The 27,150-nt window shown below is 42.6% G+C and overlaps 1 protein-coding gene and 1 long non-coding RNA gene across 2 annotated transcripts in view; both read right to left on the bottom strand.

Moving 5' to 3' along the window:
* Nucleotides 1-27,150, bottom strand: part of LOC134807658 (uncharacterized) — a 219,883-nt gene that overhangs the window by 39,994 nt on the left and 152,739 nt on the right. The gene's annotated exons all lie outside the window — the stretch shown is intronic.
* Nucleotides 20,966-23,977, bottom strand: LOC735822 (putative UPF0633 protein). Its single transcript, XM_001134916.7, has 2 exons — nt 23,593-23,977; nt 20,966-23,478 (listed from the first exon to the last, which is right to left on the bottom strand). Exons 1-2 carry the CDS (start codon nt 23,715-23,717, stop codon nt 23,319-23,321), a joined length of 285 nt encoding a protein of 94 aa, XP_001134916.2. The 5' UTR covers nt 23,718-23,977; the 3' UTR covers nt 20,966-23,318.

The raw sequence follows: 27,150 nt of genomic DNA, 5'->3' as shown, positions 1-27,150 counted from the left end.
TTCTATACCTAATTTGTTGAGAGGGTTTTTTTTTAATCACAAAGAGGAGTTGAATTTTATCAAACACTACTTCTGTGTCTATTGAGATAATCACAAGGTTTTGTTCTTTTTTCTCTTGATGTGATGTATGTGATGTATCACATTTATTGATATTTGTAGGTTGAAGCATCCTTGCATCCCTGGGGGAAAATACCACCTGATCATGGTATATAATCTTTTTTCTGTGCTGTTGGATTTTGTTTTCTAGGGTTTTTTTTTTTAAAAAGAGTTTTGCATTTATGCTCATTAAAAATATTGGCCTATAGTTTTCTTTTGTTGTGTCCTTGTCTGGTTTTGGTATCAAGGTAATGCTGGCCTTAAAAAAGATTTGGAAGCATTCTCTCCCCTTTGATTTTTCAAAATAGTTTGAGAATAATTGGCATTAGCTTATCTTTAAAAGTTAGGTAGGATTCATCTGTAAAGCCATATGGTCCTAGACTTTTCTTTGTTAGACTTTTTATTACTGATTCAATCACATTATTCATTATTGTTCTATTCAGGTTTCCTGTTTCTTCATGGTTCAATCTTGGTAGGTTATATGTGTCCAAGAATATATCTATTTTATAAGTTTTCAATTTGTTGATGTAAGTTGTTCATAATGGTCTGTAATGATCTTTTGTATTTCTGTTTTATCAGTTATAATGTCTCCTTTTTATCTCTGATTCTATTCCATTGAGTTTTTCTTTTCATTAGTCTACCTAACGATTTGTTGATTTTGTCTACCTTTTCAAAACAATATTTTCATTTGGTTGATCTTTCATATTTTTAGTCTCAATTTTATTTATTTTTGTTGTGATCTTTAGTATTTCTTCTTCCTGTAATTTTGGGTTTGATTTATTCTTGCTTTTCTAGTTTCATGAGGTGCATCATTATATTTGAAATCTTTCTACCTTTTTATATAGGCATTTATTTCTATAAACTACCCCTCTTAGTACTGCTACTGCTTTTGACATATAACGTAAATTTTGGTATGTTGTGTTTCTATTTTTATTTGTTTTAAGAAATTCTTAAATTTTATTTTTAATTTCGTTATTTACCCATTGGTTGTTCAGGAGCATGTTGTATTGGTGCATTTTCCAAAGTTCTTGTTACTGATTTCTAGTTTTATTCCATTGTGGTCAAAAAAGATACTTGATGTGATTTTAATTTTTAAAAATGTGTTGAGACTTGTTTTGTGGCCTAACATATGGTCTATGCTGAAGAATTCTCCATGTGCTCATGAGAAGAATATATACACATTCTCCAGCTGTTGAATGACATTTTCTGTAAAAGTTAGGTTTATTTGCTCTAGAGGGTAGTTTAAGTCCAATGTTCCTTTGCTGATTTTCTCTTTGGATGATCTGTTCGGTGCTGAAAGTAGGGTGTTGAAGTCTCCTATTATTGAAATGCAGTCTGTCTCTCCCTTTAGATCTAATATTTGCTCTGGTGTTGGGTGGGTATATACTAGTAATTGTTATACCTTCTTGCTGAATTGATGCTTTTATCATTATATAATAACCTCCTTTGTCTCTTTTTAGGATTTCTAATGTGAAGTCTATTTTATCTGATAAAACTACAACTACTCCTGCTTTCTTTTGCTTTCCATTTGCATGGAATATCTTCATGTGTCCTTATGGGTGAGGTGAGTCTTTTGTAGGCAGCATATAGCTGGGTCTTTAAAAAAATATCTCATTTAGCCACTATGTATCTTTTAACTGCAGAATTAAAACCATTTACATTCTAGGTTATTATTGACACGTATGAACTTACTCTTGCCATTGTTAAAGTGTTTTCTAGTTGCTTTGTAGAGCCTTTGGTCCCTTCTTCCTCTCTTGCTTTCTTCTCTTGTGGCTTCATGGCTCTCTGTAGTAGTATGTTTTGGTTCTTTTCCTTTTATCTTTTGTGTATCCATTACAGGTTTTGCTTTGTGACTACCCTGTGGCTTACATAAAACATGTTATACTTATAACAGTTTAATTTATGCTGATAACAGTTAATTTTGATTGCATACACAAACTTTTCACTCTAACTTCCTTTTCTCCCATGTTTGATGTTTTTGATGTCACACTTTACATCTTTTTATAGTAACAAAAATAACATAAGTAATAATTTCATATAAAACAATATAAATAAAAATAATAGGCCTCCTCAGCCACTCAGGCCTTTGCTGCTCCTCCAGAGAGGGACTTGCAAACGTTTAAAGAATTTGCATGCCATAGACAAGGCCAGGAAGAACTGTGACCGGATTCACAAGCCCTTCCCAGGCCTTACTGGGCATCCTTACCTGGTGCCCACAAACAGGGAGTACTTAGAACATATTTTCTGGTGCCTCTGATGACAGGCACTGCTTTGGACTGGAGTGGAAAGTAGGGCACCAACCATTCCTGGGGCCTTCACTTTATAGCCAGATGCAGTCCTCCCCCCAACCAGGGGTCTTAAGAAACTTTTTGGAGACTCATCGGGCCAACCAGACCCATGCAACAAGGTACCCTTCTCAGGCCTTCATACCTGGCCCCATCTGAGCAGCCCCCAAGGCCTTCCTGACCACTGGCTCCCATCCAGGCTCTCCCCAGTTCCATGGTCCATTCAGATTTGTCCTGGCCTCCAGAGAGGGGTTTAGATACAATTTTGCAGGGTGCCTCCTATGACCAATCCCCACTCAGTCCACCAGGTGGAAGGGATGCCCTCCCTGGCCTCCATGACTAGTTAGGGAATGTCTCAGTTAGCTAATTTGGAAAGAGAAACGTTTTCGGGAGTGCTGTATGCATCTGTGCCCCACACAAAACTGTAGCCATGTCAGACACACTTCCTGGAAGCTCCCTGTCCAGCTTTGACTGATCTCTGTAGGAAATACAGACATTCCCATAGGGGAAGTGAGAAACTCTTGGAGGCATTAGTTGTATTTTTGTTTTCATGTAGTTCAAAGTATTATTTTAATTTCTGTTGAGATTTCTTCTTGACCCTTATGTTATTTAGACGTGTATTTCTGAATATCCAAGTATTTTGAGATTGCCCAGCTATCATTCTGTTACTGGTTTGTATAATAGGTTCCAGTGTTTTCGGAGAGCAGGTATGGCATGGTTTTTATACTTTGAAATGTGTTAAGGTGGGCTTTATGGCCCAGAATGTGGCCTATCTTGGTGAATGCTCCATGTGAGAGTGAAAAGAATATGTATTCTGCTGTCATTACACTAAGTAGGCTATAGATGTGAATTACTTCCAGTTCTTTGATGATGCTGTTTAGTTCTACCATATTTTATTGATTTTCTATCTATTGGATCTCTCCATTTCTGGTAGAGGGTGTTGATGTTTACAACTATGATTGTGAATTCTTTTATTTATCCTTGCAGTTCTATCAGTTTTTTGCCTCACGTATTTTAACACTCTTGTTAGGTGCACACACATTAAGAATTGTTATATTTTCTCAGATAATTCACTTTTTGTTATGAAGCAGTGCCTATATTCATCCAGAATTATCTTTTCTCTCCAAAGTCTACTCTGTCTGAAAACTAATATAGCTGTTTCAGCTTTATTTTAATTATTGTTAACCTTGTATATCTTTTTCCATTTCCTACTTCAAATCTATATGTCTTTGCATTTAAAGTGAGTTTCTTGTAAACAATGTTTAGTTGGGTCTTTTTTGTGGGGGATCAACTCAGAGGAACTCAGTCTTTAATTGGTGTGTGTAGACCATTGACATTAAAGGTGATTACAGATGCAGTTAGATTGGTATTTATCATGTCTGTTATTATTCCCTATTTGTTGTCCTGTTTTTTTCTTCCTATTTTTGCCTTCCACTCTTTTCCTGCCTTTTGTGGTTTTAATTGAGCATTTTATATGGTTCCATTTTCTCTCCCATTTAAGCATGTAAATTCTTCCTTTCTTTTTACTGTCAAAAAACCTTTCTATTGGTTGCCCTAGATTTTGCAATGTACATTTACCATTAGTACAAGTCTACTTTCAAGTAATACTATATTGCTTTATGAGTAGTGCAAGTATTTTATAATAACAAAATATTTATAACTCTTCCATCCTATAGTTTATATCATTGCTATTATTAGTTTCACTTATCAATAAATTATAAACATCTAATAACTATTGCTATCATTATTTTGAACAAATTATTTATTATCTGCTATATCAATTGAAAATAAGAAAATGCAAAGTTTTTACTTCACATTCATATATTCATTTTTTATATTCTTCCTTTATGTAGATCCAAATGTCTTACTTTTCTCTTAAGAACTTCTTTTAACTTATTCCAACATTTCTTGCATGCAGGTCTACCAGCAACAAATTGCCTCAATTTTTGTTTTCTACAAAAGTCTCTTCCAGGCACGGTAGCTCACAGCTGCAATCCCAGCACTTTGGGAGGCCAAGGCAGGTGGATCACTTGAGGTCAGCAGTTCAAGACCGGCCTGGCCAACATGGTGAAAACCCACCTCTATTAAAAATACAAAAATTAGCTGGGCGTGGTGGTGTGTGCCTGTAGTCCCAGCTACTCGGCAGGCTGAGGCAGAAGAATCACTTGAACCTGGGAGGCGGAGGTTGCAGTGAGCCAAGATCACGCCATTGCACTCTGCACCCCAGCCTGGGTGACAGAGTGAGACTTCATGTCAGAAAGAAAAAAAAAAGTATTTATTTCTCCTTCACTTTTGAAGACTATTTTGTCTAAGGCATTCATGGTATCGCACTATGATTCTAATTTGCATTCTCATGAATTTGCTATTTTCATTTACTATTTCATCATGGACATCTTTCCATGTTAATACATGTAAGTCTACCGCCCTGAAGAAATAAACCAAAACACAAATTAACGGTATTGTATAGATGTACCAGAATTTTTTAAACCTGGCTCCTCTGAATGGCTATGTTTTCTTTATTTTTTGTTATTACAAGTAATGTTGAAATCAGTATTCTTATCATCACACATGTATTTGCACCGATGTTCCCCACACCCATTTGTTGTCATTTGACTTTGTCCTGGTACGTGCACAGATAAATTTTCTTTAAACTTTATGCTATCAAGTTAATCAATCGTGTCCTTGATGGCTTTCGAGTTGTCTTTGTTGTATACATGCCTTTCTATTTTTATTTTAAGAGACAGCGGTCTATTTATGTTGCCCAGGCTGGTCTCAAACTGCTAGCCTCAAGCGATCCTCTCGCCTCAGCCTCCCAAGTCGCTAGGATTACAGGCGTGAACAACCGTGACGGGCTCTGTTCTATGCTTTAAAGATCTTCTCTGTTCAGAAATTTTAGAATTAAAGTGTTTTCAACAAAGCTTTCATGGTTGCAGTTTTTCATCCCATACCTGAGGGCGCGGTATTTTCTAAGTCCGCTTGCGCGGCTCTGGAAAGCCCGGCCCGGCAGGGCGCCCGGCCCGGCAGGGCGCCCGGCCCGCAGGCTCGCGGTTAGCTTTTCCACGGGCCAGACTGGGAGTCACGTAGGGAGAGTCTGTATTCTTCCCAGCAGTCAGCCTTCCCTTATGCTGCTGGGGATGCGTCGTGGTGACCTGGAGCTCCCAGAGGAGCCAGACGCGCTCCACCCACCCAGGTCTGAGAAATGCGATCCGACATGGACTGCAGCCCTTTGCGCCGGTTGTCGGGCTCCACCTGGCGGTCGATGTTACGTATTGCACTCCTTCTCTGGAGCTCCCGCGAGAGAGAAGTGGCCACTGTGCACCGGGTCGAGTTCCAGGATGTCCCTAGCGTTAGCAAGATTGTTCCGCCCGCTGGCAAAGCATTCGCTCCCCGTCTGTTCGTGGAAGCTTGGACCTGCAGCTTAAGCTCGGAGGAGGCTCTTAGCCCTGGATGCGCTGTGGTGGGGCAACATGCGGGTCGACCAGCAACCCCCAGTGCGTGCCCCTCCAACACGAGACCTAATGGGGTCAACACGAACCATCTTGAAAGGGTGTTTGGAGGCTTCCCCGCGTGTGTCCCGATACCAGTACCTTCCATTTGACCCCGTTTTCCTCAAGTTCTGCCTCAGAGGTGGCGACCGGCAGCTGTACTCAGAGGACGTGGAGGGGGCTCCACCAGCCTGGGCTAGGTCCCGCGTCCGTCCGCATCCTCAGACCTGCCTTTTCTGAGGCCCGCTTGGGAGGTGACAAAGGACTGGAGAAGAACCAGGTGCCCCGGGGAGGGCGTCTCAGATTCTGTCTGTGTGGAGCAGGACCCTGACGCCACGGGGAGGTTCCTTATGTTTTTGGCCTCTTCCCACATACCTTAACCTCTTCCCAAATACTGGGAACCCCAGGGTTCATTTGGCTGCCGAAACTGTCCAAGCTCTAGGCTGCAGGCACCAACCTATTCCAGTATAGTCCTTTGCTCCAGGACACCTGGGCCGCTTTCCTGAGGGAAGAACATTCCCTTTATCAGGCAGAGACCCTGGCCACCCATGCCATCCACAAGCTGTTCCTGCCAGATCTGCCGGCACTCAGTCATCCTGGGCCATCAGGCTACTGAGTTCCGGGAGATGGTGAGTGTTCAGGGTGCGTGTGTGGCCGGCCAGAGGTGTCAGAGCCCAAAGTAGCTGGGAAGTAGCCAGAGGAAAGCCAAGTCCCCAGTCATCTGATGCTAACCTCAAACTTCTCATCCTTCTCCTTCCTCGTGCATTGCTCCTTCCAGGCATTCTTTAATCACAGCTGTGTTGGAGGCTGGGATTCCAGACCCAGCACTAACAGGGTACAGCCACAGCTGCAGCATCTCACAGTGACCTAGAGCCTGGCCCAGCTACCCAACTCAGGCAGTTCATCTAGCACAGCATCCCTGGGAGGTGGCCACTGTGAGATTCACTTCGGATTAGGAACTGAGGCTCCAAAGCCACAAATGACTTGCCCAACATCAGGCAGAAGGATTAGAATTTAGGTCTGCCGGCCTCTAAAGCTGTCTCCCAAAGAACAGACCATCAACCAAGGAGACAGGTTATTTCCAGGTAATACAATGAAGTAATGTAACTACAAAGAAGAATGAGTAATCATGGTGGGGGCAGGATGGGGGTGGGGGCTGTCCCTGCATCTGTCTCTTCTCTTCCTCCTGCCCCCAGGCCCAGCCACTGAACACGCTCCTGGACCTTGACGTGCTGGGCTTCCATGTTGTCCTGTCTTGGCTCAGACACCACAGAAGGATCACTCCCCTTCCAGTGATAATGGAGTTCTTCATTACTAAAGTGTACAGTCATGAAATCCATTACTAACCCTGAGACTCTCGGGCAAGAGGTGACAGGTCAGCTAAGTGGGAGAACAGTAGCAAAGTATAATGGAATAAGACGGGGAGGCTTCCAGTCAGAGAAGGACAGTAAACACAGATACAAGCTGGGTGGCCTCCACACCTGTATTCAGTCCCCCAAGGTACTGTGGGGAAGAAGACATCTGCAACTCAGTAAAATCACATCTAAATCCTTAAAAAGGATTCTTCTCCTCTATACATTAGTCAAAACCCTCATGGGTACTTTATCCAGATATGAACATAAAATAGTATTTTCTGCACATCTAATTAGCAATAATTCAGGACCATTACAATAGTCCAGGTGGCGAGGACCAGTGAGATCCTTTGATGCTTCTCTTGAAAAATGTACATGGTGCCATTTTTTGCAGCATCATTTGGCGATATGTATTAAGAAGCTGTAAAATATTTACAGCCTTTGACCTACAAATCGTACCTCTGGGAATTTTTAGGAATATAATATTCAGAGATGCTGACAAAGACCTGTGTACAGAATGTTCGTTGCAAACCAGCTCTGTTCTATGCTTTAAAGAGCCCATTATTCACAATAGCTGAAAATTGGAAGCAGCTTCCATGACCAATGAATAGAAAAAAAGTAAAGAAAATCGTTGGGGTGGGGGGACTGTACAATAAAAATCATAATGCTTTCCAAATGTTTTAGAAAGAATGTTGATGCTACGGGGGAATTGAGGGAGCTTCCTAATGAAGCATATTAAACTTAATAGATCTCAAAGGCGATTCTTGTTTTCACACTCAAATATGGCTCTTCCTTTTCTTGTCTCAGTGAAAAGCACTGAGATGGGAAAAGTCCCCATCTTCTCCCAGTTTCTCAAGTCAAAAATCTAGAATTTGTTCTTGATTCTTTCCTTTCTCTCTCACTGGACAGCCACTGCTACAATCAGTCCTGCTGGGGCTGCTTTCAAATGAATACCTCTGGGCCATCCCCTTCCCTATCTTCACCCTCCCCCTTCCTCGTCTTCCTCTCCTCCCTCTTCCTCCCTCCTTGTCCCTTATCTACTCCCTCCCCTCCTTGCCCTTCTCTTCATCTCCCTTCCCCTATTACTCCCTCCTCTCCCTATCTGCTGCTGTCCCTCCCCTTCCCACCCCACCTTACCCTGCCATCACTTCATTCTCACTAGGTCTCCTCTCTCAGGGATGACCCCAATGTCCTTCTGCTACTTGAGGGGCTCCCAGCTTCCTTCTTTAGCCCAGAGCCCCTTCTGTGCCCACAGCCAGAGGCCTCCCATGGAATGTAAGTCCTTCACTCACTCCCTGTTGGACTCCCCACCAGTGGATTCCTTGCTACTTAGAGCAAAACACAAAGCTCTTCCTGTGGAACTGAGCTTCGACTGGTGGGGGACATAAGAGGCAGCCACTGGCCCAACCAGCCAAGGCCTAAAGCTCGCAGAAGAGAAATTCTCATTAGCAGAATTTTCAGTCGTTGGAGCTGAGCTGCAGGATGTTTGAGTGTGGACACCTAGCACAAAATGTACCAATGGGGGGCTGGTCCGAGTCTTTAGTCCCCTACTGTGCTCCCTACCTCTGTACTGTGTGCTCCTGTCACTCTAGCTTCCTTCTGCATGGAATGCCTCCTTTCTATTTTCTGTGGTCACACCTCTGCACTGAGCCCCATGAGACCCACCAACTTCAGAAGCTGCCCCTGACACCTCTAGCAGTAGGCAGGTGTGTCCTGTGCTGTCCATGCCCTTCCTTTGTACCGATAAGCTGGTGACTCTGTTCTGTAGATAGTTAGGTCCCTGTCTCATCTTCCCAGCCGGACTGTGAGGTACTCATGGTGGGATCTATGTCTGATCCATCTCAGGGAGTCCCGTGGAGCTTGACCTAATGCCTGGCATGTGGGAATCCCAGAGAGGAAACAGTATGTGCAAATGCTGGAGATCTGATGGCACCTGTGGCAATACGGAAGATTCCATGTGTGTAAAGGGCAACAAAATAGAGCAGTATTAGATAAAATAAATATTCTTGAGTGCATACTGATATAAATAAATGATTAAATAAGTTAATGAATGAGGGAAAGGAGATAAATTTCACATGCAGGATTTCAAATGAATTATGTTATATATTCCATCCCAAAGGAGGGCGAGAATAACTCCCCACTCCTTAAGTGTGGGCTGCACACAGTGACTTATTCTCCAAAGAGGACGGTATGGAAGAGGGGGAAAAAGAGAAACTGCAGTGGAGAATCCTGATGAGCACTACCTCTGCCAGATCTTTAGTGATGTCAGTCATCCCCTTTTTATATTCATAATTTTCTCTTTTTTCCCAATCAATCCAGCTGGAGATTTGTCGTTTTCATTGATTTTTCCCAAAGAACACGTTTTTGGATTCATTGATTTTTTTTCCTTTTTTTATTTCATTGATTCCCATTTTGATCTTTATTATTCCTTTTCTGCTGGTTACTTTAGATTTAATTTGCTCTTCCTCATATATATTTTGAGACAGAGTCTTGCTCTGTTGCCCAGGCTGGAGTGCCGTGGCACAATCTCGGCTCACTGCAACCGCCACCTCCTGGGTTCAAGTGACTCTCCTGCCTCAGCCTCCCAAGTAGCTGGGATTACAGGTGCCAGCCACCATACCCAGCTAATTTTTGTATTTCTAGTAGAGACGGAGTTTCACCATGTTCGGTAGGCTGGTCTCGAACTCCCAACCTCAGGAGCCTGTCCACTTTGATCTTCCCCAAGTGTTAGGATTACAGGCGTGAGCCACTGTGCCTGGGCGATATTCTTAAATTAGAAACTGAGATTGCTGATCTGAGACCCTTCTTCTTTTCTAATATAGTAATATCATAAATTTCCCTTCAGGTACTTCTTCAGTGACAACCGACAAATTCTATGTTGTTTTTCTATTTCCAGTAACTTCAAATAACTTTCTAATATTCCTTTAGATTTCTTCTTTGACCTATGAATTATTTAGAAGTGAGTTAATTTCCAAATATTTGGGGATTTTTAAAGGATCTTTCTGTTACTGGTTTTTAACTTTATTCCATTGTGGCCTGATAACATACTTTGTAGTTGAATACTTTTTAATTTATTGAGGTTTTTAATGGGCTATAATGTGGTCTATCTCCATAAATATTCCGTGCACAGTTGACAAAATGTGTATTTTGCTTTTATAGGGTGGAGTATTCTATAAATATAAATCAGGTCAAGTTAGTTGATGGTGGTGTTCAAGTCTAATACATTCTTGCTGATTTATTGCCTATTTATTCTATGAAGTGTTGAGAGTGGGATTAAAATCTCTGATGGTTATCTCTATCTCTACGTATTGTTTTATTACTTTTCTTCATACACTTTGAAGCTTTGTTGTTGGGTACAAAAACACATAGGTTTGTTATGTCTTCTTCATTAACTAACCACATTATCAGTAAGAAATAATCTCTTTAATCCCTGGTAATAGTCTTTGCTCTGAAGTCTATTTTGGCATTCGTATAGCCACCTCAGCTTTCTTTTGACTAGTCTTGGCATGGTATATCTTTTTCTATCCTTTTACATCTAACCTATTTGCATCTTTATATTTAAACTACATTTCTTGGCCAGGTGTGGTGGCTCACACCTGTAATCCCAGCACTTTGGGAGGCCAAGGCAGGTGGATCACCTGATTTCAGGAGTTTGAGACCAGCCTGGCCAAGATGGTGAAACTCTGTCTCTACTAAAAATGCAAAAATTAGCTGGGTGTGGTGGCAGGGGCCTGTATTCCTAGCTATTTGGGAGGCTGAGGCAGGAGAATCGCTTGAACCCGGGAGGCAGAGGTTGCAGTGAGATCACGCTGTTCCACTCCATTGCACTCCAGCCTGGGCAACAAGAACAAAACTCCATCTCCAAAAATAAGTAAATAAATAAAGTACATTTCTTGTAAGCAAAATAAAACCAGCTTTTAAAAAAATCCAATCTGACAACCTGTCTTCTAAATCAATTTAAATGTAATGTAATTCCTAATATGGTTGAGTCTCTTATCTTGCTATTGTTTTCTACTCATCCCATCTGTCCTTTATTCTCTTTTACGTCTTTTTCTGTCTTCTTTTGGATTTACCCAATATATTTTTATGATTCCATTTGATCTCCTTTGTTAGTTTAATAGCTATAATCTTTTGGTTTGTTATCTTAGTGGTGGCTCCAGGGTTTACAGTGTACATCTTTAACGGATCACGGCTGACCTTCAGGTGACAGTAGATCACATCATGTACAGTTTAAGAATCTGAGAATAGTAAACTTCCCCCCTTTTAGTCTTTAAGCTCTTATTGTCATCCATTTTACTTTTACATATATTATAAACTGCATATTACTTTATTTTTTAAACAATTATCTTTTAGAGAAGTTTAAATAATATAAAGTATATATCCATGTTGTTACTATTTCTGGTATAGATACACGATGTTACTATTTCTGGTGTAGACCATTTCTTTGTGTGGATCCAGATTTCCATCTGGTATTGTTACGGGATGCTTGGGGTATCACTTCATCAGCCAAAAGCCTCTATGGCCAGTGGCGCCTTTGCCCGAGTTTTGCTCTGGATCTCTGGTCTTGTTCCACCCACTCGGCCTGGCAGGCTGTGCTCAGTTCCCACTATGAGCCTGGATCGCATGTCTGCCAAGGGTGAGCCAGGCACAGAGCAGCAAGGGGTGTGTGAGCAAGCATGGGGTCCGGCCACTGCACACAGCCAGGCATGCCGGCTGAGGGGGGATAGGCGATGGGCAGGCAGCTTCAGGCACTGGCACGGGTGCCAGCTCCATGCACCAGGCATACCATAAGCAGCTTCCACGGCTGACACCAGGGAATGTGGTGGTGCCCAGAACCTTGGAGATGCCAGGAACCCACAGAGCCCTAAAGAGGGTGTCACAGCCCTGGCTCGGAGTTCCTAGGTCTGGACTCCATGAAGAGCCACAGCTCTTCTCTTTTCTCTTCTCATTGCTTGCAATGTGACAAACAAGGGTCATGTTTCAGCACTGTTTGTGTTATAGCTATTTTAGCTCCGCCATTCAGCAGGTCTCCAGGTCTTGTCCTGCGACCAGGAAGAATGATATACGCAGACAAGTGGAAGGTGAACAAGATGAAGAGGAGCTTTACTGAGAGATAAGACAGCTCAGAGGAGACCCGCAGTGGGTAACTCCTCTCCATAGCCAGGGTGTCCTGTTGAGTACTGAGCTCTCAGCAGAGAGGGCAGCTCCTCTCTGCAGGCAGGTCATCCCGTTGTCTCTTCAGCTCTCAGCAGAGAGGGTAGCTCCTCCCTGAAGACTGGCGGCCCACCCCCCAGGCTTCATCCCCACCCCAGCTTGCAGGTGGGGCTTCATTGGGAACCTGCTCCCTTCCACCCAAGAGCCTGTTTGCCTCCTGGCATTGTTCATGCCACCCACGTTATTCATGCCAAGGAGTACCTGCAGGCCAGTGCCAAGCTGTCCTCAGCCCCACTTCAGCCTCCTTCCCATGCTTGTCAGCCTCCACAGTCCAAAGGGGGCCAAGGGGCTGGCATGTCAGCACTACTCCAAGCATGCACACATGCAGCTGGGATGCGAAAGTGCTGAGAGAGAGACAGTGCCCCAGGTTGTGAACTGTGACGGGAGCAGATGCTAACAGTGAGGAGAACACAGACAGTGGGAGCAGGCACTTCCTAGCCTGCAGGGACAGGGGTGCATTCCTGGGCCCCCAAGAGTACAGAGATTCCTGGGTCCACAGCTGCAGCTTGGGTGGCTGCAGCTGCACTTGGGAGGGCAGGGCTCCTGCCTACTCTTGGCTCCCAAGAGCACAGGAGTGCCCTGGTAGCAGCCACAGCTTGGGTGGCTGCAGTTGCACCTGGGAAGCTCCCACTCTACCAACTTTCTGGCTCCATAAAGCACGCAGCCCTGGCCATACCACTGGTCTGCATTTTCCCCTTAGTGGCAGCAGGCAAGGTGCGGGTGGCTGGTGGCCTCAGCCAACCCCGCGCAAACAAACCCAATGCTCCTGGAGCCACCCCAAGAGTCCTGGCTGCACTATCAGCTCACAGACTCCTGAGACGCAGCAGACAGCGAGGTTGAAGGCACGGCGGAGGTTCCGGGCCTGCAGTGGGTCCTGCCCAGTTGTGCAAGGGTTGGGGTGGTGCAGTCAGCTGCCTCAGGGATGTAGGGCACAGGGGACCCACCACTACCACTGCTGCTCCCACAGCCACTCCTGCCACCACCACTTGTGCCTCCACAATGCAGCTGGCGTGATAACAGTGGCTGCTCCAGATGGCACACCGCTGCCATTAGTATCGTTTTCCTTATGCCTGAAGGACATCCCTTAACTTTTCTTATAGTGCAGTTCTGCAGGTAGTAAAGTCGTTCAGCTTTTTCGAGTCTGAAAACTTCTTTATTTCTTCATCTATTATTCTCTTTTTGATGACCGTTAGTTAAACCAATCCATTGAACTTTCAATTTCAATTATGATACTTTTCATTTCGTTTCCACTTGGTACTTTCCCCAATCTATTTGGTTATTTTCATGCTCAAGTTATTTCAACTCCTTTGTTTCTTTAAGTATAAAACACACTTTGTACTGTCTTTGGTAACTTGACTGTCTTAAGTTTTTGCAGGCCTGCTCCTTCTGTCCATTGTTTCTGCTGGCTCTTGCCGATTTTACATTTGTGATTTTTTATTGTGAACTTATATTCCTTGAAAGTATCTCAGAGTTCCTCCACAGACAATCCATTTTGCATCTGTCAGTCACCTAGAAGGCACCAAAAAGCTGATATTGCTGTAAATTTGAAGCTTGAGACATTTTAGACCACCCAGATTGTGTGAACAAACCAGTTAAAGGGCTATATATATATACATACACATAAAACTCTCAGGGGAGATGTTTTCTCTCAGGATACCCAATGTTCCTCACTGTTCCTAGGGAAGCAGGGGTCAAGGGCAGCATATAGGGGGAGGCGGACAGGTTTATTCATAGTTCACCCTTACACTAAGTCTGTCCTTTTGGATCTCACTTTATGATGTCTCCTCTTAGCCCCTCCCACTTGGGCAGGCCCTCAGCTTTGTCTGCTGTTCTGCTGCCCCTTTTCCACCTCAGGCTGTGAAAAACAGCAAAGTTTAGTTTGACAGGCAAATATCTTAAGGGTGAAAAGTGGCATCAGTGCCTTAGTTACTTCTTTGGGTTTCACTTCCATTTTAAAACTTTTTTAGCTTTTTGGAACTCTTATTTTGTAGCTCATTGACACATTTTTAAGAGGTTCTTGATATGTATTCCAAAAGCTTTAGTTGTTTTCAGCTGGTCCTTATCAGCCCTACTGTTGGAAATAAAATTCTTTCAACTTGTTCTTTAGCAATGTACAGGCTCCATAGAGCTCTCGCTGATCCTGAGGCAATAGGGTAAGAACGCCACTTAGGAATCAGGCTGGCCTGAGATCAAGTCTCAGATCCACCAGCAGTGTGACATCAGTGCCTCGCTTTCTTTATAGGGTTGGTGATATGGTTTGGCTCTGAGTCCCCAGCCAAATGTCATGTCGAATTGTAATTTCCAGTGTTGGAGGAGGACCCTGGTGGGAAGTTATTGAATCATAGGGGTGGACATCCCCCTTGCTGTTCTTGTGATAGGGCTCTCATGAGATCTGGTTGTTTAATACTGTATAGTAACTTCCCCTGCACTCCTGCTGTCCATATGAAGATATGCTTCCTTCCCTTTCACCTTCCACCATGATTGTAAGTTTCCCGAGGCCTCCTCAGCCATGCTTCCTGTACAGCTTGTGGAACCATGAGCCAATTAAACCTTTTTTTCTTTATAAATTACCCAGTCTCAAGTAGTTCTTTATAGCAATGTGAGAACAAACTAATACAGAAAATTGGTACCAGAGAAGTAGGGCATTGCTACAAAGATACCTGAAACTGTGGAAGCGAGTTTGGACTTAGGTAATAGGCAGAGGTTGGAACAGTTTGGAAGGCTTATAAGAAGACACGAAGATGATGGCTGGGCATGGTAGCTCATGCCTGCAATCCCAGCACTTTGGGAGGGTGAGGCAGGTGGATCATTTGAGGTCAGGGGTTCAAAGCCAGCCAGGCCAACATGGTGAAACTCTGTCTCTACTAAAAATACAAAAAAAAATTAGGCGGGCATCATGGCACATGCCTGTAATCCCAGCTACTCAGGAAGCTGAGCTAGGAGGATCATTTGAACCCAGGAGGCAGAGGTTGCAGTGAGCCAAGATTGTGCCACTGCATTCCAGCCTGGATAACAGAGTGAGACTCCATCTGAAAAAAACAAAAATGAAAACAAAACAAAAAAACAGAAGACAGGAAGAAAAGTTTGGAACTTCCTAGAGACTTGCTGAATGGTTGTGACTGAAATGCTCATATAGTGATATGGACAGTGAAATCCAGGCTGAGGTGGTCCCAGATGGAGGTGAGGAACTTACTGGGAACTGGAGTTTGCAGTCACTCTTGCTATGTTTTAGCAAGGAGACTGGTGGCATTGTGCTCCTACTCTAGGAAACTGTGGAACTTTGAACTTGAGATGATTTAGGGCATCTGGCAGAAGAAATTTCTAAACAGCAAAGCATTCAAGAGGTAACTTGGCTGCTTCTAACAGCATGTGCTCATATGCATTCACAAAGAGATGGTCTGAAATTGGAACTTATATTTAAAAGGGAAGCAGAGCATAAAAGATTGGAAAATTTGCAGCCTGACCATGTGGTAGAAAAGAAAAACCAAATTTCTGGTAAGACATTCAACTCAGCTGCAGGAACTTGCATAAGTAAAGAGGAGCAGAATGTGAATAGCCAAGACAATGGGGAAAATGGCTCCAGGGCATTTCAGGGATCTTCACAGTAGCCCTTCCCATCACAGGCCTGAAAGATTAGGAGGGAAAAATGGTTTCATGGCCTAGGCCCAGGACCCCACTGTTGTGTACAGCCTCGGGACATGTCACCCTGAATCCCAGCTGCTCCAGCTCCAGCTTTGGCTAAAAGGGCCCCAGATACATCTCAGGCCACTGCATCAGAGGGTGCAGCCATAAGAAGCCTTTGTGGCTTCCATGTGGTTTTAACCTTACAGGTGCAAGGAAGGCAAGAGTTGAGGCTTGGGAGTTTCCACCTAGATTGTAAAGGTTGTATGATAATGCCTGGATGTCCAGGAGGAAGTCTGCTGTAGGGTCAGAGCCCTCATGGAGAGCCTTTACTAAAGCAGTCTGGAGGGGAAATGTGGGTTTGGAGGCCCCACTCAATGTCCCCACTGGGGCACTGCCTAGTGGAGCTGTGAGAAGAGGGCCACTGTCCTGCAGGCCAGAGAATGGTAGATCCACTGAAAGCTTTCACTGTGTGCCTGAAAAAGCCACAGGCACTCAATGCCAGCCCACGGAAGCAGTCACTGGGGCAGTACCCTGCAGAGCCATGGGGCAGAGCTGCCCAAGGCCTTGGGACCCCACCCCTTGCATCGGTGTGGCCTGGATGCACACCATGAGCAGTAATGGGAAAATTCTTATTGAAAAAGGCAAGAACAAATCAACCCAGTGAGATGAATTACACGTTGCACTCCTTCCTGGGATGGAAGAATTGAACAATGATAGGATCTTCTACATTTTGGTTTTTACTTTACTGACTCATGGGCAGTGGCCAATGGCCTGGCCATGTGACCAGGAAGAGGGGCAATGGCAAACTGGGCTGTGAAAGGATGCCCACATGGAGCACAGCACTGCAGGAATTTAAAGGGCACATTAAAGTAGGTCATGTCAATGCCCACCTGAAGAACCCCTCCCAGGATCAGTGATCAGATCTGGTAGGTGGATATCCTGGTGACCTTGAGGTGGCCACCTGGGCTTAATGAAGGAGTGGACACAGGGGAGCTGCAGCCGTGCAGGGATGGGCTGCTCAGCAACACATCCCTCCTCCACCCTCAGAGGCACCAAATGCCAACAAGAACTGTCCTATCTGACAGCAGGAAGACAGAGACCGCAGGTGGCTATGGGGCAGATTCCCAGTGGGAAGGCACCACTCATAGCTAACAAGTAGATTATACCAGACTGAAGCCAGTATCCCTGGGAGGCTATAATGGGTCCTGACACATTCTCTGGACTGGGCTTTGCATAGTCATTAGATTCAAATGCCAAAAATACCATAAAAGAACTGGAACAGATGATAAGACATCAACTTGGACCACCAAGTTTTATTTCTTCAGGCCAAAGAACACATTTATGGCCCACAGTGTCCTATAATGGACATACCATGTTGCATATTGTCTTCGTCTCTTAGGGCTGCCATAACAAAGTGCCACAAACCATGTGGCTGACTTACAAAACAAAATGCACTGTCTCACAGTTCTGGAGACTAGAAGTCTGAGATCAAGTTCTTGGCAGGGCTGGTTCCTTCTGAGGGCTGTGAGAAAGAATCTAATCCACACTTCTCTCCTAGCTTCTGGTGGTTTGCTGGCAATCTTTGGCATTCCTGGGCTTGTGGAATTCTGCCTTCATCTTCATATGGCATATCCCCTGTGTTATCTCTGTGCACAAATTTCCCTTTTTTATAAAGACACAAATCATATTGGATTAGGGGGCCCACCCTATCACAGCATGACCTCATCTTAACTAATTACATTAACAACAATCCCATTTCCAAATAAGGTCATGTTCTTAGGTACTGGGGGTTCTGAGTTCAGCATACGAATTTTTTATTTAGGGTAACATATATCCCTTTTTTCAGTTTTTATTGTGTTAAAACACACATAAAATTTACCATCTTAACCATTTTAAGTGTACAATTCAGTGGTATTAAATACATTGATAATGTTGTACAAGTATCCCCACAACCCATCTGCAAAACTCTCTTCATCTTGTAAAACTGAAATGATATTTATTAAAACCCAACCCCTACCCCCTCCTCCCAGCCCCTGGCAACCACCATTCTAACTTCTGTCTATGAAGTTGATATTCTAGGCCCCTCATTTAAATGGAATCATGCAGTATTTGTTTTTGTGACTGGCTTATTTCACCTAGCATAATGTACTCAAGGTGCATCCATGTTATAGCATATGTCAGAATTTTCTTCCTTTTGCAAGCTGAATAATATTCCACTGTATGTATGTATATGTCAGATTTTGTTTTTCCATTCATCCCTCAATGAATGCTTGGATTATTTCCACTTTTGGCTATTGTGTCTAATGCTGCTATGAACACGGGTGTACAGATATCTCTTTGAGACCCTGCTTTCAATTATTTTGGTATTCCACCCAGAAGTGGAAATGCTGGATCATAGGGTCATTCTGTTTCTAATTTCTTGAGGAATCACCATACTGTTTTCCATACCAGATGTATGGTTTTATATTCCCACCAACAGGAATATAAGCATTCCAAACATGAATTTTGTGGGAACGTATTTCAAACCATAGCAGTCACCAAAAGCTCAAGCAACAAAACAAAAAATAGATCAGTTCGATTTCATTAAAAAGTTCTGTGTTTCAAAGTCGACATGGTTTGGCCGTGTCCCCACCTAAATCTCATCTTGAGTTGTAACTCCCAGAATTCTCATGTGTTGTGGGAGGAACCCAGTGGAAGGTGACTGAATTATGGGGGCAGGTCTTTCTTGTGCTGTTCTCATGATAGTGAATGAGTCTCATGAGATCTGATGGTTTTAAAAATGAGAGTTTCCCTGCACAAGCTCTCTGTTTGCCTGCTGCCATCCATGTAAGACGTGACTTGCTCCTCCTTGCCTTTCATCTTTCGCCATGATTGTGTGGTCTCCCCAGCCACATGGAACTGTGAGTCCAATAAACCTCCTTCTTTTGTAAATTGTCCAGTCTCAGGTATGTCTTTATCAGCAGCATGAAAACAGACTAATACAAAGGTTACATAAGAAAATAAGGACAACCACAGAATGGGACAAAAACTTATAAGTCCTATATCTGATAAGGAACACATGTTCCAGACGATATAACCACTCTTACAACTCAATAAAAAGACAACTCAATTTAAAAATGGGCAAAAGATGAATAGACATTTCTTCAAAAAGATGAAAAATGGCCAATAAGCATGTGAGAAGGTGCTCAATAACATTCATTATTAGGGAAATGCAAATCAAAACACAATGATACACCACTTCACCCCAATGAGATAACTAAATTCAAAAGACAAACAATAAGAAGTCTCAGCAAAAACAGGAAACTGGATAAGAACCTTCATTCAATGCTGAGGGAATGTAAAATCTTGTCTGTTTTGGAAAACATTTTGGTAGTTTCTCAAAAATTAAAGCAGAGTTATCATATGATCCAGTAATTACACTCCAAGGTATATACTTAAAAGAAATGAAACCACACAAAAACGTATACCTGAATGTTCACAGCAGCATTATTCATCATAGCCAAAGTGGAAACAAGACCACTCAAGCCAGCCCTGCCTCGGAACCTGACAAAGTTAAATGGAAGCCTACAGAGCTGAGCTGCATTTCCATGGGAGACATTTTGGTCATTCCAGGTGATGATGAACTACACCAATTGTTAGTGGCTGAGAAGAACCTCAGGAATGTGCCAGCATCTTTTGACTTTTATTTCGGGGGGCTGCATCTACTACCACAACATGCAATATGGGTAACACTGGCATGGCTGGTTAGATTTGATTACCTCATGTAAATAAGTCATGTGGTAATACTGATATTGATGATCAAATGTATTGGGAGATTGAGTTAAGGTCTCCTCAGGATGTAATACCAACGGAAAATGAGTCTTTAGAAGAACTATATTGAGTTAACCATCACCTAATTTCCAGACAAATAGTTCTGCACAGGTCATATAAGATACAAAGAGCAGTATATCAAGGGGGAGGATGATCTGGGGGACTCCTGAAATATACTGTAAATAACCCAGATATCCTCCAGTAAATAAATGGATATACAAAGTGTGGTATACATACATATGTACATACAGTGGAACATTACTCAGCCATAAACAGGAATGAAGTACTGATACAGGCTACACAATGAATGAACATCAATAAACCATAGAATCCTGCTAAGTGAAAGAAGCCAGTCAGAAAAGACCAGATATTGGATGACACATTTATATAAAATGTCCAGAATAGGCAAATCTAGAGACAGAAAGCAGATTCATGGTTGTCAGGGGTTGAGGGAAGGAGGAAATGAGGAGTGATTAAGTGAATTAATGCATGTTAACACCTTAAACTTTGGGCAACTGCCCAATCACACAGACAGTGCAGTCTCATTCATGGGTTACAGGACAAAACAAAGAGAAAAGCCTGGGTAGAAATACCAACATGTATGTTATGAAAAATATAACACCTAAATAAACAGAGAAACTATGTTCCTTAATGAGCAAATTCAATATTATAAGGTTGCCAATTCTCCTCCCATAGTTTCTCAAAAGTTGCAATGTAATGCAATTTTAATCTAAATGGCATGGTTATCTAGACAAGAAAAAAATTGATTGTAAAATTTATATGAAATAATAAAGGTGTGAGAATTGCAAGGAAAATTTTCAAATGGAAAATTATTACAGGAGAAAGGAGTGTGGAGACCTTGCTCTGTATGGTAGAAGTCAAAGACAGCTACCATCAATTCTTTCCCTTCCTCAACACACATTGCTTCTCAAGAGGTGAGGAATAGCTCCCTTCCCCTTGAATCTGGCTGCCTTGCAACTTGCTCGATCCATAGAATATGACATAAATTCCATTCTGGAAATTCTACTATTGGATTTCTTGTTTTTTTTTTTTTGTTTTGTTTTGTTTTTTGAGATGGAGTCTCCCTCTATTGCCAGTCTTGAGTGCAGTGGTGTAATCTCAGCTCACTGCAACCTCCGCCTCCCAGGTTTTAGAGATTCTCCTGTCTCAGCCTCCCAAGTAGTTGGGACTACCGTCACACACCACCATGCCCAGCTAATTTTTGTATTTTTTTTTTTTATTGGAGACGGGTTTCACTATGTTGGCCAGGATGGTCTCGATCTCATGACCTTGTGATCTGCCTGCCTTGGCCTCCCAAAGTGCTGGGATTACATGCGTGAGCCATCGCGCCTGGCCCGATTTTTTTTTTTTTTTTTAAAGAAACTGAAGCCTCTACTTCGGTCTCTTGGTAGCCTTGCTCCTGGGAAGCTCTTTCTTGAATCTAGTCACCATTCCATTCCACCAGGCCACATATGTCTTCTCCAGGCAACAGCCAACATCAATTGTCAGCCGTGTAAGTGAGTTTCAGATGACTGTGGCCCCGGCTAATGTTTGACTGTAGCACATGTGAGAGGCCCCATGCAGAACCACCTAGAACCATGGAGAGCAGTCACCCTGCAGAACCATGAGTAAGTTAAGCTTAGGGGTGGTTAATTACGCAGAAATAAGTAAACAGAGCACTCCACCAGGTATTAAAGATTATTACAAAGATTATGTAATTAAAACAATACAGAACAGACCAGGGTTGACTACAAGATCAATGGGACAGAATAAAGTTACATATCCAATGCCTGCTGCTGACCACAGGGATTTGTCACAGGTCTCATCACTTAGAAACCCTACAGTGGTTTCCCTGGTCACCTTCCAGTCACCACTACACCTTGGCTCCTTTTAGCACTCCTCCCTAGGTTATCACTATATGAAATTGCTTTATCTCTTTGTATTGTCTGTCACCTGCCACCATAATGTGAATTTCTAGACCTCCATAGCATGCAAAGCTCTAGAACAGTTCTTAGAACACAGAAGGTGCTTGACAAATATTTTCTGAAAGAAAAAGAAGATACTTCAATACCTCAGTTTACTAAGGAGGTGGGGCTACCATATGGCTGCCTGAACAAATACAGCTTGACATTCACTTTCTTGCTAGTGATTGAAGTGTATTAACTTGTGTAATCACACAACTACCCTATGGGGTAGGTGCCCTTATTTCTCCATTTGGCAGAGAGGGGCTAAGTATCTTAACCAAGGTCACACGGCTTTCAAGTGCCAGAGCCAGGACTCGGATCTACATAGGTCTGGCTCCAGAGCCCCCAATCTAACCTCTTAACCTCTCTGCTTTACTGGGCTAAACCTTCACCACCTATCATATGGAAAAAGAAATTCAATAGAAAGTTATATGGAAAAAATACAACCCTGTGTTAATATTAGAAAATCCATAGTAACATGTACAATGAGGAAGCTTCCTCAAGCCCAACTATACAGGTCAGATCGGTTGAAAAAATAAAACTAACAAATTTTTACATGCCAAAATATGCAATATTTGAAAATCCAAGGCTAATATCTTTAAATAGGCAAAGATTTATTAATACTCCTTGACACACAAACAGGAAGTGAGAAAATGGGCAAGTGACACAAATCGATAATTAACTGTGAGGACATAGGTGGTGGAGTCTCTCCTAATCCTCTATTCTTGGAGATCTGGATGCCTGCCATTCGCGTATGGGAAGAACAGAGACGGTCATGGAAAACAGCATTTAATCTAGAAAGGACCACAATGAGGTCAAAGGGCAGTCTCAGGGCAGTCTTAAGAGCTCCCCATCCCCAAAGAACTGGCAAGGACTCTCCAGGTGCTCGTATGCGACTGCTGCCCAACTCCCATCACGAACTCAGAAGACCTGTCATTTTCTGAAATTTTCATGACTTCTAAGACACTAGTTATTGGGGAAAACTTCAAATTATTTAAATTATGAGAGGCGAATAACATTGCTAAACTCATGAATACTCTGTATTTAAAACCTCTACTGGCGATCAGGGCACATAGAATCTCTACTACTGATCCCTGACGCTGGCCATCCCCCAACCCGTCGGCCCACGGACCCCAGCCCTGACCCCACCTCCTCCCAGCATCTTACACAAGGATTCTCACCACACTCCCCAGAGACTCGCCTGCCCAGGGCCCCTCTCTAACCCCGTATAGCTCAGGTCTCTGACCCAGAGACTGCATCACCGACCTCTCCTACTACCTATTTCCAGATTAGAGTCCCTGATCCCAGAGGCATTGTCTAAAATAACTAGCTCTTACAACTACGTCCACTTCAGGAACTGCCCTGTGATGTCAGAACTTTGAGGCCGCCCGGCCAGGGCTGCACATGCTCAGTGAGGCCGGCGCCCGCCAGTAACCAACATGGCTTCCTGAAGCCGCTCAGGCTCAAGAGCAACATGGAGGTCTGCACTTAATCGCTCCTCTCCGGGGGCGGCCATACTGAGGAGGCATCTCTTCCGTGCAGGCAGGCTGTCCTGGGGACCTCAGAGATTCTCTCCAGCGGCAGCGGAAACTGGGCAATGGGTGGATTCGGGTCCAGATTCTGGCAGGAGGGAGTTTGGGATCGAGATCTGGAAAAAAGCACTAGACTGGAAGAGGACGCGATAGAGTCGGAGCCGCTGGCGGGGACAAAACCAGAGGCCGTGGAAGGCGCCGGTGGGAGGCAAGGCACGGATGGACTTTACCTGCGCACGCGTCGCAGCCATCTCCGCGCACAGTGGTGGCCACCGCGACTGGTGCGGAAGTGTCGGCGCGTGCCCGGCGCTCCGCTGGGACCGGGGTTGCTCGCCCTGAGTCTCAGCTTTCTCATCTGTACGGTTGGGACAAGTACAGTAACCCTCGCCCGTCAAGACGGGCCAGGGCTGTCGCGAGGGTCCACGCCTTAGTGCAGGCACCTATCTTGTGCGGGGCCCTGAGATGGGGTCTGACTCAGTTCCTGCGGGGAACTTCACCAGTGACCCAGTCAGTGCCCTTCAGTTAAAGACCACCAGGAGCACACTTGTAATTAAATATAATTACATTGCAGCAAGGAATGGGGTACTATGGGTCATCTCAGTGGGAGGAGTTAGAGAGAAACTATTATACGATTTGGGCTTTAATTGGTTGATTTCGGACAGGATCTCAGAAAGTGAAGACTTTAGATTGGATGCTGTCAGAAAGCAGGAGCAATATGATTATTAAGTATTTTGTGGGTGGCATCAAGACCTTGTTTTTTATCTGCACTTAGACAACATTATAAAGTGCCCTTGTTTTTGTTTGCACTTATCACGGTCTCAGATTAACCTTCTGAAGTTGATATTCTGTGAGATTGTTTATGTCCAACAGGAAAACAAAATGTCCTGGCCGTGAGCATCAGACTAGCGTGTAATAACATTAAGGCCTGTGACCCAAATATTGACAGAATTGAAGTTAGAAATAGTTCTACAGTAATAGAGTCTTCAATACTCCATTTAAAATAATGCATAGAAGCTGGACATGGTGGCTCATGCCTTTAATCTCAGCTACCTGGGAGGCCGCGGCAGGTGGATTGCTTGAGGTCAGGAGTTCGAGACCAGCCTGGGCCTTTTGGCCTGTCTCGGCTTTTAACATACCTTCCTCACTCAGCTTAATCATTTCTCACTTTAGATTTATAATAAGAGATGTGTGACTCTTGCTTTCACTTGAACACAGAGGCCTTTATAGAGTTATTAATTGGCCTAATTTCAATATTGCTGTGTCTCAGAAAACAGACCTGAGGAGAGGGGGAGATGGAGGAAGGGCAGATGGATGGAACCATTCGAATACACATATGTATCAATTAGGCTCATTGTCTTTTGGACCATGGCTTGTGATGCCCCAAAACAATGACAATAGTAATATCAACGATCACTGATAACAGATCACCATAACAGATATAATAATAACAAAACATTTGAAATACTACAAGAATTACAAAGATGTAACACAGAGGTGCAAAATAAGCACATGCTACCAAAAAGTGGCACTGGTAGACTTGCTTGGTGCACGGTTGCCACAAACCTTCAACCTGTAAAAACTGCAGTATCCGAGAAGCATAATAAAGTGAAGTGCAATAAAACAAGGTAAGCTTGTATATGTATGCATGCACACACCAATACACATCCATCTATCCACACACAAATCTTTGTACTAACAAAGCCTGTATTTTCAATTCCAACAATACATCATTTGTACCTTAAAAATATCTGTCATCCTTGTAGTGTCCTTTTCTGTCTTTGTTATCAGGGTAATGCTGGCCTCATAAAAAATGTTTGGAAGTGTTCCCTCCTCTTCAACTTTTGGAAGAGTTTGTGAAGAAATGGTATTAATTCTTCTTCAAACATTTGGTAGAATTCTCCACTAAGCTATCTGGTCTTGGATTTTCCTTTTTCAGGAGCTTTTTGACTACTGACTCAATATTTTTCCTCATTATTTATCTGTTTTTATTTTCTATTTCTTCATGTTTCAGTCTTAGTGGATGTATGTTTCTAGAAATTTCTCTATTCTAAGTTAAACAATTTGTTGACACATAGTTGTTTAGACTATTATTATCCTTTGTATTCCTATGGTACCAATTTTAATATCTCCTTTTTTGTTCTAATTTTATTTACTTGAGATTTCTTTTTTCTTAGCCTAGTGATAGGTTGGTCAATTTTTATTATCTTTTCAAAAAATCAGCTCTTCGTTTCATTGATCTTTTCTATTGTTTTTCTAGTCTATTTCATTTATTTCTGCTATGATCTTTGTTATTTCCTTCTTCTAATTTTGGGCTTGATATTTTTTTCTATTTTTTGAGGTTTATTTGAGATCTTTTTTCTTTATTTAGCACTTATCTGTATAAACTTCCCTCTCTTAGAATGGCTTTTGCTTCATCTCATAAGTTTTAGTATGTCGTGCTTTCATTTTAGTTTGTCTCAAGATATTTTCTTTCTTTTTTGATGTTTTCTTTGATCTACTGGTTATTGAGGAGTGTGTTGGTTGATTTCCACATATTTGTCACTTTTGTAAGTTTTCTCCTGTTTTTAATTTTCAGTTTCATGCCACTGTAGTCAAAAAGAATACTTGGTGAGATCTCAATCTTCTTAAATTTGCTAAGACTTGTTTTCTGGCCTAATATATGACCTATGTTGGAGAATGTACTGTGTATGCTCGAGAAGAATGTGTATTTTGCTGTTTTGGAAAGGAATGTCATGTATATGTCTGGTCCATTTGATCTATAGTGTAGTTCACGTCAGCTGTTTCTTTATTGATTATCTGTCTGAATGATCAATCCATTGTTGAAAGTGGGATATGGAAGTCCCCTACTGTTATTGTATTATTGTTGTCTACTTCTCTCTTCAGATTTGTTAATATTTGCTTTATATAATTAGGCGCTCCAATGTTGGGAGAATATATATTTGCAGTAGTTATATCCTCTTGATGAATTGACCCTTGTATCATTCTATAATGACTTTCTTTGTCTCTTGTTACAGTTTTTGACTTAAAGTCTATTTTGTTTGTTGTAAGAATAGCTACTCTTTGTCTTTTTTTGTTCCCTCTCTTTCAGTCTATGTGTGTCTCTAAAGGTGAAGTGAGTCTCTTATAGGTGGCATATATTTGGTTCTTGTTTTACTATCCATTCAGCCACTCTGTGTCTTTTGTTTCACTAATTTGGTCCACAGATATTTAAAGTAACTATTGATAGGCATTTTGTAGTTTTTTTGTTCTTTTATTTCTCTCTTGCTGTGCATGATTTGATTACTTTGATTATTTTCTGTAGTGGTATACTTTGATTCTTTGCTGTGCCTTTGTATTAATTCTTTTTTAAACATGTGGTAAAATTCTCATTTGTGTATCTGTTACATGTTTGTCTTTGTGATTATCATGAGGCTTACATAAAACATTGTATGCTATCGTGTGCTACACAAGGATGTTTTGGTCAATGATGGGCCACATATACAACAGTGGTCCCATAAGGTTATAACATTTTTATTGTACCTTTCATATGTTTAGATACATTAGATACACAAATGCTTATGATTGTATTACAGTTGCCTATAGCATTCAGTATAGTACAGTGCTGTACAGATTTGTAGCCTGGAAACAATAGGTTATACCATATAGCCTGGGTGTGTGTTAGGTAGTATTATCTAATTTTGTGTAAGTATACTCTATGATATTCACACCATGACAAAATTGCATTATTCAGAACATATCTGCATTAAGAAATGCATGATTGTAGTTATAATGGTCTATTTTAAGTTGAT

The sequence above is a fragment of the Pan troglodytes genome, chromosome 11, assembly GCF_028858775.2.
Source record: "Pan troglodytes isolate AG18354 chromosome 11, NHGRI_mPanTro3-v2.0_pri, whole genome shotgun sequence".
In the NCBI taxonomy this organism is placed as follows: domain Eukaryota; kingdom Metazoa; phylum Chordata; class Mammalia; order Primates; family Hominidae; genus Pan; species Pan troglodytes.
This window is presented reverse-complemented; position numbering and strand designations above follow the sequence as displayed.